Source organism: Chiloscyllium plagiosum, unplaced genomic scaffold, assembly GCF_037043375.1.
Source record: "Chiloscyllium plagiosum isolate Xiang-an unplaced genomic scaffold, Cpla_swu_hap1 HiC_scaffold_27, whole genome shotgun sequence".
Classification (NCBI taxonomy): Eukaryota; Metazoa; Chordata; class Chondrichthyes; order Orectolobiformes; family Hemiscylliidae; genus Chiloscyllium; species Chiloscyllium plagiosum.
The window spans coordinates 31115967-31129955 of record NW_028270165.1 but is presented as its reverse complement, the minus strand read 5'-3'; the positions used below and the strand labels follow the sequence as shown (position 1 = coordinate 31129955).

General features: G+C 46.5%; 2 protein-coding genes across 4 annotated transcripts in view; one reads left to right on the top strand and one right to left on the bottom strand.

The window, feature by feature from the left end:
- LOC122543504 (uncharacterized) overlaps positions 1-13989 on the top strand; it is a 93530-nt gene that overhangs the window by 29581 nt on the left and 49960 nt on the right. The window contains exon 2 of one of the 3 annotated variants that reach the window (XM_087974274.1): positions 5033-5036. The exons of the other annotated variants lie outside the window; for them this stretch is intronic. Coding sequence (XP_087830400.1) covers positions 5033-5036 — 4 coding nt within the window. The remainder of the gene's footprint in view (positions 1-5032; positions 5037-13989) is intronic. 3 annotated transcript variants of the gene reach the window in all.
- LOC122543634 (uncharacterized) lies at positions 4843-10366 on the bottom strand. The gene is made up of 3 exons (XM_087974294.1): positions 10230-10366; positions 9305-9444; positions 4843-7583 (listed from the first exon to the last, which is right to left on the bottom strand). Exon 3 carries the CDS (start codon positions 7493-7495, stop codon positions 6458-6460), a length of 1038 nt encoding a protein of 345 aa, XP_087830420.1. The 5' UTR covers positions 7496-7583; positions 9305-9444; positions 10230-10366; the 3' UTR covers positions 4843-6457.

Here is a 13989-nt window from a genome sequence, read left to right as displayed (position 1 = left end):
CATGCTAAATTGCCCGTAGTGTTAGGTACATTAGTCAGAGGGGGATGGGTTACTCAGTGTGGCCTTGTGGGGCCAAAGGGCCTGTTTCCACACTGTAGGGAATCTAATCTAAAAAAAAATGACTACCACCGTTTTTGCAGTAGAAAGTCTAAATCTGCTGCATTACTATACTTTATTTCAGGAACAGATCCCAGATTGGCCCCTATCTCTGATTTGACAGCATATTTGCAGCGTTCACTGTTGTTCTTCCTGACACTAAACCGAGTTGCAAGAGGTTGTGCTTTATTTCTAGGAACTTAAAGTGTGTGTCCATTACCACTTCCTTAATGTATCGCAGGATTCACCCAGCTTCCAGTGTAAACATGAAACATCGACAGTAACATCAAAATCTAACTCCTGTAGTCATTGATGAACTTGTTAGTACTTCAGCAGTGCAGAAGACTGAGTTAATCTCTTCCAACACTTGGAGCAGGTGAATAGTTTCTCCCCGAATGGATTTACTGAAGTGGAGTGAGGGGAGGTGATCACTTCAGCCTAGTCTTGTAGTGAGAGTAAATAGGTAATTAAGTCCCTTCCCACAGTCCCCACGGTTTCACCACGATACAGAGGCCTCCAGGTTGATCAGCTGAATCCTCGTCCACACAGACAGCTTATGTACAATTGCTGCCTCTATGTAACTTTCTAAAGCTCTATGCACATGCAGTTCAATTGAACAATCATTCTGTCCTTGTAACTGGTTAAAGCTCTTTCCACATTCAGTTAACTGGAACTCTCTCACTCAGGTGTGTCTGTGTCTCAGTCCTTTTCCAGTCTGATGACAAACATACTAACTATACCTCTTATGCTCATAATCAAAATCATTACGAGTCCAGAGATATTACTACGATCCCACCATAATCTATTTATTAGATTCTCCTACAGTGTGGAAACAGGCCCTTTGGCCCAACAAGTCCACACTAATCCTCCGAAGAGTAAACCACCCAGACCCATTTCCCTCTGACTAATGCACCTAACACTATGGGCAATTTAGCATGGCCAATTCACCTGAGCTGCACATCTTTGGACTGAGAGAGGAAACCGGAGCACCCGGAGGAAACCCAAGCAGACACGGGGAGAATGTGCAACTCCACACAGACAGTTGCCCCGAGGCTGGAATGGAACCCGGGTCCCTGGTGCTGTGAGGCAGCAGTGCTAACCACCGAGCCACCGTAGTGGAAACATCTTCTCCACATCTACTTTATCAAGGCCTCTCAGCGTTCTGTAAGTTTCATTCAAACCAATTTACCTTCTTAGTCAAGGGTAAGTACAGAGTAATGGGAAATGGGTTTGGGTGGGATACTCTTCGGAGAGGTCGGTGTGGATTTGTAGGGCTGAAGGGCCTGTTTCCACACTGGAGGGAATCTATGAGAATACCCCACCCTGCTAGGCGACAATGGAAATTAGATTTTAGATTTATGTTTTATAGGTCTGTCTGCTCAAGTACTCGGTTCGAGATGTACAGTGGAAAGTGTACAATGGCGCCATCTTGAGGACAAAGTACCCAGGTACAAAATCTTAGTCACAATGTAGAGAAACAGTTAAAAATCACACACTAGGCTATATTCTGGATTAGTGGTGCTGGAAAAGCACAGCAGTTCAGGCAGCATCCAAGGAGCAGGAAAATCGACGTTTCGGGCAAAAGCCCTTAGGTCTCTTTTTTTATATATTTCCGTTCTCGCTCTAAACTTATGCCCTCCAGTTCTGGACTCCCCGACCCCAGGGAAAAAGACTTTGCCTATTTACCCTATCCATGTCCCTCATAATTTTGTAAAACTCTATAACGTCACCCCTCAGCCTCCGCTGCTCTAGGGAAAACAGCCCCAGCCTGTTCAGCCTCTCCCTATTGTAAGTCTTCTTCAGGAATGGAGGTGGTGGTGCCCTGATGAAGGGTTTTTGCCCGAAATGTCGATTTTCCTGCTCCTCGGATGCTGCCCGAACTGCTGTGCTTTTCCAGCACCACTAATCCAGAATCTGGTTTTCAGCATCTGCAGTCATTGTTTTTACCTAACACTAGGCTATAGTCCAACAGGTTTAATTGGAAGCACTAGCTTTCGGAGTGCTGCTCCTGTTGGACTATAACCTAATGTTGTGTGATTTTTAACTTTGTCCACCCCAGTCCAATATCTGCTCCTCCAAATCATACAGAAGCAAAGTTTATAAAGTCAAACCTTCCAGCCCCTTCCTTAGCCACGGGCCTGCAGACATTAGAGCCGGGCTTTCCCTAAGAGGGCTCGCTCTCCTCTGCGTTGGGCAAACTATCAGCCGCGTTGGGCTAAGACCCACCTGTGCTTGCCGGCCGCCTTCACCAAGGACCGCCTCCATTGGTCAAGTCAGGCTTTGCCACCGCTGCCACCATCTTTCACGACTGGCTGCTGCCTTACTGTCTGTACCCACCTATCACCAGCTCGCCACCGCTCACCCCTCCCACAACCCTAACCCCCACCCCTCTATCTGCAACACCACCCCCCCCTTACCCCCGCCTCCATTCCTGAAGAAGACTTACAAGAGGGAGAGGCTGAATACACTGGGGCTGTTTTCCCTGGAGCGTCGGAGGCTGAGAGGTGACCTTATGAAGGTTTACAAAATTATGAGGGGCAAGGAGAGGGTAAATAGGCAAAGTCTTTTCCCTGGGGCCAGGGAGGCCAGAACTAGAGGCATGGACAGGTTGGACCGAAGGGTCTGTTTCCATGCTGTACATCTCTATGACTCTATACTGGCAACATCCCCACCTCCTGATGCTGCCTGGCTTGCTGTGCTCTGCTCGAGTACTTTGGATTCAAGCAGCTGCAGCTTTGTCTTGTCCCTCCTGCCATCGACCCTCAGGCTGGGCACTCTCTGCTGCCGCGGCCTGGTGCTGCGGTGTCCCACTCTGGTACCGACGAAGCAGCGATGCTACCAAGAGGCATCGGAAGAGACATGGCCATCCTCGACAAATCCCACAGTCCAGTCGAAAAGATTAAGAAATGACCATTTCCCTCAGCGACAAGGAGGGATTTTGGATACCAAAAAATGGAAATTGCTGGAAAAGCTCAGTTCTGAGGAAGGATAACTCTTGATTTCTCTTCACGGATGCTGCCAGACCTGCTGAGGGGTTGGTGTGGATTTGTTGGGCCGAAGGGCCTGTTTCCACACTGGTGAGATTCCATGAGAAAAGCCCCACCCTGCTAGGCGACAATGGAAATTAGATTTTAGATTTCAGCTTTATTGTTCTGTCTGCTCAAATACTTGGTCCGAGAGCACAGTGAAAAGTACACTGCAACTTCTGCTTTTGTTCCTGATTTACATCAACTGCAGTTCTTTCGGTTTTTTAAGGGATTAAGGATGACAGATTTGAAAAGGATATGGACTGGAAGCTAAGTCATGAATACAATTGGTGAATGTGGGGGATCTTATGTGATAGTTAGAATTAGAATCCCTGCAGAGTGGAAACAGACCTTTCGGCCCAACAAGTCCACACCGACCCTCCAGAGGGTAACCCATTCCCCTACCCTATATTTGTCCCTGACTAATACCATCTAACCTACACATCCCTGGGGCAATTTAGCATTGCCAATTCACTCTAACCTGCACATCTTTGGTTTGTGGGGGGAAACCAGAGTACTCAGAGGAAACCCATGCGTACACTGTGGGGAGGATGTGCAAACTCCACACAGACAGCTGCCCTGAGGCTGGGATTGAACCCAGGTCCCTGGCGCTGTGCAGCAGCAGTGCTAACCACACAGCCACCCGAGAATAGACTCGATAGAGCTGCAGCACGGATTTTGTGGACAAGGTGAACAACTGGGAGGACATTACAGGAGATGGGAAAGAGACTGAAGGAAGAAGTCAGTTCAGGATCTTACGTGAACATTGGAGAGAGTTTGCTCGTGGAAGAGGGGAAACAGCTGATCAGCTTGTCTCAACACTCGTCACAGAAGAATCTCCATCAGCCTCTTCCACCTTTTGGAGACAGCGGGGAGAGGCAGAACCCTTCAAGAGGATGGCATTAGAACATTACCGCGCAGTACAGGCCCTTCGGCCCTCGATGTTGTGCCAACCTGTCATACCAATCTGAAGCCCATCTAACCTACACTATTCCATGTACGTCCATATGCTTGTCCAATGACGACTTAAATGTACTTAAAGTTGGGGAATCTACTACCGTTGCAGGCAAAGCATTCCCTACCCTTCCTACTCTTGAATAAAGAAACTACCTCTGACATCTGTCCTATATCTATCATCCCTCAATTTAAAGTTATGTCCCCTCGTGCTCGCTGTCACCATACTTGGAAAAAGGCTCTCCCTGTCCACCCTATCTAACCCTCTGATCTAGTCCCACCTGCCGGCACCCGGCCCATATCCCTCCACCACTTCCTCTGGCAGCTCATTCCATACACGTACCACCCTCTGCGTGAAAAAAATCGCCCCTTAGGTCTCTTTTATATCTTTCCCCTCTTACCCTAAAACTATGCCCTCTAGTTCTGGACTCCCCCACCCCAGTGAAAAGACTTTGTCTATTTATCCTATCCATGTCCCTCAATTTTATAAACCTCTAAAGGTTACCACTCAGCCTCCAGGGAAAACAGCCCCAGCCTGTTCAGCCTCTCTCTATAGCTCAAACCCTCCAACCCTGGCAACATCCTTGTAAATCTTTTCCGAACCCTTTCAAGTTTCACAACATCCTTCCGATGGGAAGGAGACCAGAACTGCACGCAATATTCCAACAGTGGCCTAACCAATGTCCTGTACAGCCGCAACAGGACCTCCCACCTCCTGTACTCAATACTCTGACCAATAAAGGAAAGCATACCAAATGCCTTCTAGTCACATTCAAAAGATTTATGTCCATACACTCCCAGGTACAATTAAAATTGTATTGTTCAGTTTATCCTGCTCCTCTTGCTTCTATAATACCATCATTTAAATCATGACCTTGTTTTATTAAGAGACAGAAGGTCAGCGAAAATATTACAATGGAAGAATGGCACTTAGGTCTGAGCAAGCACAAAAGCAGCAATGTTTGGTTCATGTTACGTTTCCAGGTGGGAGTGGGGTAAATGCAAAAGATTGGCCAGGAACGTATCGGATTCAAGAATATTAAAAGTGACATGGACACGGTTGACAGATTCAGCCCCAGGTGAGCTGGGGTGGGGATTGGAGACTGATGAAGTTCTGCAAATTAAAACGTCTGGTTTTTGCAAGGGGGGGGGGGGTGGTTAAGCTGTCAGAACTCACCGAAGAAGACATACACATGGTGAACAGAGACATTCAGCTTCAGGGAGAGGGATTGATTGTTTTTACACATTGAAGGTTAACAGCTTTGGTCTTCCACGTTTTAATTGTAGGATAATTCTACGAATCCAGTAGCAGTGTCAGATAAGCAGTTTGATCACTTTAGTAACAGTGGAGGAATGGTGGGGAGATAGAGCTGGATATTGTCAGTGTACATGTGAAAACTAACACTGGGCTCTTGGCTGATGTCACCTAATGGCAGCATGGAGATAGATCCTTAGGGAACGCCCAAGTACAAAGACTTTGGAGAGGAAAGGGAAGGTAGAGCTAGGGTGCGTGTTTGCAAGGATTATTAAAGATGACAGAGACAGTACTAGATACAGACAGCTCTGACTCTCTGGCTGTTTTGTGTGGCAGTGTATCAAATGTCTTTGGAAAGTCATGGACACAATACCATCAGCTTTGCCACCATCAACCCTCTCTGTTTCTTTACAAAACATAAGTTGATTGCCTCTTCAAAAGAACGAGTATTTTAATCAAATATATTTTTACCTTCAGTAATTTTTCTTAATTACTAGCATTTGTCTATATAATTTTTAATTTTATCCAATTTCTTGTTTCTAATTTTCACAACCATTGAAGCTAAAATAATTGACCAAGGATGTAACATTTGCAATACTCCAATCTTCTGGCACCACTGCTAAGTGTAAGGGATCTGAAAAATCTGCATTTTCTGCACTCTCACCTCCCTCAGTATTTGTAGATGGATTTCATGCAGTCCTGGTACGGAGCAGCACAGTGGTTAGCACTGCTGCCTCACAACGCCAGGGTCCCAGGTTCGATTCCAGCCTCGGGTGACCCACTGTGTGGAGTTTGCACGTTCTCCCTGTATCTGCGTGGGTTTCCTCCGGGTGCCCCGGTTTCCTCCCACAGTCCAAAGGTGTGCAGGTCAGGTGAACTGGTCATGCTAAATTGCCCGTAGTGTTAGGCGCATTAGTCAGAGGGAAATGGGTCTGGGTGGGTTACTCTTCGCAGGGTTGGTGTGGACTGGTTGGGCCGAGGGGCCTGTTTCCACACTGTAGGGAGTCTAATTTAATCTATTAACTTTACGCCCAGCCAAGCTAACTGACACCTTCTTATCTGGCATCTCATATCTGTTCCTTACTAATTATAAAGCATCCCACTATCTGAATTCTCGCTACAGCAGTTACTGGTGAACGCGCTGGTGTCTCAGCAGGTGCGATAACTGAGTGAATCCTCTCTCACACTTGCTGCAGGTGAACGGTCTCTCTCCAGTGTGAATTCGCTGATGTTTCAGCAAGTGGGATAACTGAGGGAATCCCTTCCCACACTCGGGGCAGGCGAACGGTCTCTCCCCAGTGTGGACGCGCTGGTGCACAGTAAGTTGCGAGGATCGCCTGAAGCCAGCCCCACAGTGAGAGCAAATGAACGGTCTCTCGTCGGTGTGAACCCGTTGATGAGACATCAGGTCCCCGGAGCTTTTGAAGCACTTCCCGCAGTCTGAGCATTTGAAAGGTCTCTCATCGGTGTGAACCCGCTGGTGTCTCAGCAGGTCGGACGACACCGTGAAACCCTTCCCACATTCAGAGCAGGTGAAGGGTCTCTCCCCGGTGTGCACTCGCTGGTGTAACAGCAGGTTGGAGGACTGAGTGAATCCCTTCCCGCACACGCAGCAGGTGAATGGCCTCTCCCCGGTGTGAACTCTCTGGTGTTTGAGCAGGTGGGATGACTGAGTGAAGCCCTTGCCACACTCGGAGCAGGTGAATGGCTTCTCCCCGGTGTGGACCCGCTGGTGCTCGAGGAGGTGGGTTGACTGAGTGAACCCCTTTCCACAGTCAGAGCAGGTAACCAGCCACTCCCCGGTGTGAACTCGCTGGTGCCTCCGGAGTTGGGAAGAGGCAGTGAATCCCTTCCCGCACGTGGAGCAGGTGAACGGCCTCTCCCCGGTGTGACTGCGCCGATGAGTCTCCAGCTTTGACGGGGAAATGAATCCCTTCCCACAGTCCCCGCATTTCCACGGTTTCTGCCCGGTGTGACTACACTGATGTTCTGACAGGCCGGATGACTGGCTGAAGGCTCGCCCACACTCGGGACACGTGTACGGTTTCTCCCCAGTGTGACAGCGCTTGTGCCTTAACAGGTCGGATGACTGGCTGAAGCCTCGACCGCACTCCGAACACGTGTACGGCTTCTCTCCCGTGTGAGCGGTGCCGTTTCCTTCCATGTTCAAAACCCAACGACCCTCAGGTTGCAATAAACCGGCTGACGTCTGGATTGAGTTTCTCAGCTGCACACCCTCTCCTGCTGAAACCCTGTGAAATCGATTCAACACGCAACAAATCAAGTTTGAGAGCACCCGCAAAAACACAAAGGCAGGATGTAAAGTTGAGCTGAATGAATCGAGTCATTCGCATGAGGCTGGCAAACTCACCTCCTCTTAGTCTCGAGGTCACCCAAAACTGCCTGTGTGATACTAACATCGAGTTTTCTTCACCCATCACCCTCTGTGCTCAGTAACCTAGGCTCCCAAGTTAAGAAGCAGAGGTTTTCAAATTCTCGTCCGTCTTTCCCGTTGTGGTTATGGTCATGCCTTTCTCTGTAAGCTCTTCCAGCTGTACAACCCTCCCAAGATTTCTGCGCCAGTCTTCATTCCGGCCTCTTTAACAATTCCTAACTGGACTCAGAATTTCCTCTCTCTGACCATCACTCACATTCTCCCTGTAATAAAACCCTGAAAGCATTCACTATGCTATTGGTCACCAGGCCTAATATCTCCTCATAGATACAAATGTTGCTGATTATGTCTTGGTGAAGATCATAAGATACGGGAACAGAAATAGGCAGAAGTGTGTACTGCCCATGCTGGAGATTGGAGTGCTGCTGGAAAAGCACAGCAGGCCAGGCAGCATCCGAGGAGCAGGAAAATCGATGTTTCGGGCAAAAGCCCTTCATCAGGAACCATCATCGGGCACAGAAATAGACCATTTGGCCTATCAAGTCTGCTCTGCCATGGCTACGTTTCTCAAACCCATTCTCCTGCCTTCTCCCTGTAACCCTTGGTCTCCTGGCTAATATAGAACCTACGTATCTCTGACTTAAAGACACTCAATGACATGGTATCCACAGCCTTCGGTGGCAATGGGTTCCACAGATTCACAGCCCTCTGGCTGAGAAATGTCCTCCTCATGTCAGTTCTAAAGGCTCATCCCCTTCACTCTGAGGCTCTCCTATGAGCGGAAACATCATCTTCACAATCATTCTGTCCAGACCTCTCCGTATTCTGTAAGTTTTAATGAGATGACCACGTCATCCTTCCAAACTCCACTGTGTACAGACCGAATCCTCAGCTGCTCCTCACATGACAAGCTCTTCAACCCCAGGATCATTCTTGCAAACCTCCTCAGGATCCCCTCCAAAGCCCAGCCCATCCTTCCCTAAATAGACGGCCCAAACCTGAAAGACCTTGAACAGTTTTATTATGTGGGAGGTGCTAAATAAATACACTTTTCTGTTGGTGATTTTACCTTAGTCCTGTTCTTTCACCACCGCTGGCTGAATATCTGTAACTCCTTATCTAACAGCATTGTGGGAGTGTATTTAGAACACAGACTGCAAAAGTTCAAGTAGTTGGTCTGGTCTTGCTAGTGGTTCTCAAATACCAAGAATAATGCTTTAAAATATGTCAATATAAAGCAGACCTAAAGCACATGTTTAAAAATTTCCCATTGTTAAAACAACACCCTTTCACAGTGTCTCTTTAATTGTCCCTGTAATCTTTCTTTCTTTGATAACTTCACATTGGAAATAGCTGGGGCTGACTAGATTCCAAAGTCCTCGGGGTTGAACCAAGCAGCTTCTTCTTGACCTCCAGTCAAAGTCAAACTGGGACAAAGGCATTGGAAGGGAATTAGATAAACACCCAAAGTCAAAATGATGGGCTTCAAGCACAGATCAGGGAGTGTAATGAACTAATTAGCTTTAACAAAGAGACATCACAGGCACAAGTTAAATCGTCTCTGTGACCAACACTCACCCTAATACAAATCGGCTCCGAAATGGTCTATCTCTGTTTTGAGACTCAGTTCTGATGAATGTCCAGACACATCAGTGACAGTCAGATTTTGACCTGATGTTTGGTTTGAGATTCCACTCTGCAGTTACTCATGTAACATTCTGTAAAAGTTTTTTTTAAAAAACAATTACTGCCAGTCCAAGACAGAAATTCACAAAACCTATCCCCTTCCTGACCCAGAATGACCATGCTCTCTGCAGAAACATTGCTAGCCACCACCATTCCTTCCAGACCATCGCGGTCTGCAGTCCCTTGATTTGAGGATGCTTGCTCAAAGTTGTGAATTCCTGTACTGGGTCTTCATATGACTGGGCAACTTTTTCCACACAGAGGGTGGTACGTGTATGGAAGCAGCTGCCAGAGGAAGTGGTGGAGGCTGGTACAATTGCAACATTTAAGAGGCATTTGGATGGGTATATGAATAGGAAGGGTTTGGAGGGATATGGGCCGGGTGCTGGCAGATGGGACTAGATTGGGTTGGGATATCTGGTCAGCATGGACGGGTTGGACCGAAGGGTCTGTTTCCATGCTGTACTCTCTCATGTATATTTTAGAACATAGAACAGCACAGGCCCTTTGGCCCACAATGTGCCGAACATTTATGTTAATCTTAGGACAGTATGACAATTCAGTGAGACCAATGCAGCCTCAGGGACATGCTGTCTGCATTCTGAATGAGCACAACCCAAGTCCAGCCATTCCAAACAATGCCCCTTACAAAGATGGCGCCCACTTATGTGTGCCGCCGCCGCCGCCCCCCACAAAGATGGCGTCCGCTACCAGGGGCCTACCTCTGGGAGGAAGCCTAGCGACGTCATTGTAATTTGCGCAAACGGGATAACAGGAGGATCACTGTCGGGGTTTAAATCTTATACAAGGTCCTTACCACGCGGCTCCATCCACCCGTCCGATCCATTGGCTATTTCTTCCCGCTTGGTTCCTGACATTTCAGCAGCTCAGAAGCAAACACCTCTCCGTCGCCATGACAGGCTCCAGCCACCGGCGGCTTTGCGCATGCGCAGCATTTCCCTATTATGACGACTTGGGGACATTCCGCACCGCGTGGGTGTCTGGGTAGGCTACCTGTCAGGTACAGTAGAAAGAATATAACCCAGGTTTGGTTTTGTTTATAAACTGGAACACGGAGACGGAGATTAAATATTAATTTCATCAAATAAATATGGTATCCAAATGGGCCATAGGCTGGTGCGATAATATGGCATGCACCTCCTATTTTAAGTATCACATAATAATTGCATTTCAGAAAGTGCCCATTGTATTGTGCTGACTCTCAAAAGAGCATCTTACTTACTGCCTTTGGTCAGTGCATTGAGCAGAGGAGTTAGGTGGTCATCCTGCGGCTCTATAGGCCATTGGTTAGGCCCCATTTGGTGTACTACTCTAGGATAAATGTTGTTAAATTTGAAAGGGTGCATAAAAGATTTACAAACTGTTGCCGGGGTTGGAAAGTTTGAGCTACAGGGAGAGGCTGAATAGTCTGGAGCGTCGGAGGCCGACGAGTGAACTTACAGAGGTTTATAAAATCATGAAGGGCATGGATAGCCAAGGTCTTTTTCCCCAGGGTAGGGCAGTCCAAAACTAGAAGGCATAGGTTGAAGATGAGAGGGGAAAGATTTAAAAAGGATCCGAGGGGCAACCTTTTCATGCAGACAGTACTGCGTGTATGGAATGAGTTGCCAGAGGAAGTGGTGGAGGCTGATACAATCATAACATTTAAAAGGGACTTGGATGAGTATATGAAAAGGAGAGGCTTTGAGGGCCAGATTTTAGCAAATGGACCAAGATTAATCCGGGATATCTGGTCAGCATGGATGAGTTAGACCAAATGTTTGTTTCCATGCTGTACAACTCTGACTCAATCTTATCTCCTTTCCACAGTATTTCACATTCTTATTTTTTTAAACAACCATCTAATTCCCTTTTCAATACGTCAACCATACTCTCTGGCAGTGCATTCCAGAACCTAAACACTTCAGATAACCTTTGATTATTTTAGTAATCATGTTACATTTGTGCCCTCCTTTTCAACGGGTAACGATTTTTCCCATATATTCTGTCCAGACCATTCCTGATTTTGAACACCTGAGTTAAGGGCATTCACTTGGGAACACAGAAACCGGAAAGGCCATTCAGCCCTCAAGCTTGTTTCGGCATTCAATTAGTTCATGGCTGATCTGGGGCCGAATAAATACATTCAGACCAGATTCCTTAACACCTCAGAGTTATACAGCATGGAAATAGACTCTTTGGTTCAACTCATCCAATGCCAACCAAGTTTCACAAATTAAGCTAATCCCATTTGCCTGCATTTGGCCCATATTCCCTCTTCTATTCATGCTGTTGCTTCTCAAAAATGTATCATCTCCAGTTTAAAATCATCAATTGATCTTGTCTCAACCAGTGTTTGTGGAAGAGAATTCCTACTCACTATCACCCCTTGTGTAGAACTGCTTCCTAACATCTCTCCTGACTGGTCTGGCCCAAATTTTAGATTATGCCTCTTAGTTGTAGAACCAGTAGAATTCAACTCTGTCTTTTCTTATTACTGTAGTATCTTGAAAGCTTCAAACAACTCACCCCTTAACCTTATAAATTATAGAGAAAAGAGACCTAATTTGTATAATCTGCCCTCATACTTTAACATCTGAAGTCCAGGTATCGTTGTTGTAAATTTACACTGTGCTCCCCAAAAGGCCTAAGGAGTGGTGTCAAGCTCTGCTCGCAGTACCCCAAGGTTATAACCAGGGTTTGGTATAGCTGCAGCACAATCTCTGCAGAATTATACTCCAGCCCTTTTAGCCATCTTGATCATTATTTGCACCTTTGTCTCATCTTAAAGATGCAAGCACCTGAACCTCCAGATTTCTCTGGACATTTAACTTTGTACCATCAACAAAATATCTTGATCCTTCCTTTTCCTTGTCCAAAATGGATGACTTCCCACCTACCTACAATGAAATTCGTCTGCCAGTTTTGCACATTCACCGAATCTATCAATGCCCCTTTGTAATTTTGTACTGTCACCGACACTGATTCTATGACTGTCCTCCATACCTCCATTCGGCGGCACGGTGGCACAGTGGTTGGCACTGCTGCCTCACAGCGCCGAGACCCGGGTTCAATTCCCGACTCAGGCGTCTGACTGTGTGGAGTTTGCACATTCTCCCCGTGTCTGCGTGGGTTTCCTCCGGGTGCTCCGGTTTCCTCCCACAATCCAAAAAATGTGCGGGTCAGGTGAATTGGCCATACTAAATTGCCCGTAGTGTTAGGTTAAAGGGGTAAATGTAGGGGTATGGGTGGGTTGCGCTTCGGCGGGTCGGTGTGGACTTGTTGGGCCGAAGGGCCTGTTTCCACACTGTAAGTAATCTAATCTAATCTAAAACCTCTATTGAAAAATGTGTCTGATATGTTAAGCTTCTTAAGCACTTTCTGAAGCTGTCCTGCCACATTTAATGACTATACACTCAGATCCCACTGAATCGCCTTTTGAGGTTGTACCCTTTTTGTAAACACACATTTGGTTACACAGAATGATTATTATTGACCAAAGACAATTTTTGTTGATACTTTCGGTCTTGAGGTTTCCTGCAAGGCAAACACCTTGTACCAACCAGATTTCACTTGCCCACAAATCAGTACTGTCTTCTCAGGCTAAACAATATTAACATTGATTTTCCTCTTGAATTGTTGTGATGAGTGCAAGGTGGAAAGTTTTGACAAAAAGTATATTTAGCGATATTTGTACGTTAGAAATGTTGGATTCTAAGGAGGTGCACCTCTTGTAATACAGTATGTAGTTAGTTTGGTCAAAATGTATAAATTCAAAATTTATCTTATAATTCTGTACTGATGTGTAGTTCTTGAACAAACATTTCTTTCATTTTATTGTCTGAAGTATTTTGCTTGCCCTCCAGGTTAAAGTCTTGTGCTGAACCGGAGAACTCAAAAGAATTTCTGGTCAAATAAAGTCATAGAGATGTACAGCAAGGAAACAGACCCTTCGGTCCAACCCGTCCATGCCGACCAGATATCCCAACCCAATCTAGACCCATCTGCCAACACCTGGCCCATATCCCTCCAAACCCTTCCTATTCATATACCCGTCCAAATGCCTCTTAAATGTTGCAATTGTACCAGCCTCCACCACTTCCTCTGACAGCTCATTCCACACACGTACCACTCTCTGTGTGAAAAAGTTGCCCCTTAGGTCTCTTTTATATCTTTCCCCTCTCACCCTAAACCTATGCCCTCTAGTTCTGGACTCACCGATCCCCAGTTTATTTATCCTATCCATCCGGTATCTCGGCAGGGATAAAGAACGAATGAATTCAGAGCAGCTGATCTGCTTCTCTCCAGTGGAAACTATCTGATGTTCAATGAGCTCAGATAAACAAACAGCCAACTACTGCTACATATACAGGTAGTTCTTCTATAACATGATGGTGGTGTTCTTGTGCAACCCTGGGTTATAGAAAAATCGCGCTTTAGAAACAGCACTTAAAGTTTTGGCCATGTAATCACATTACAACCAACACACACTTTTAACAGTTTGCGCTTTCGAAACAGTGTCCCCAGTTTGGCAATCGCGTTAAAGTGAATTCACGTTAGCGAAATGCACGTGACAG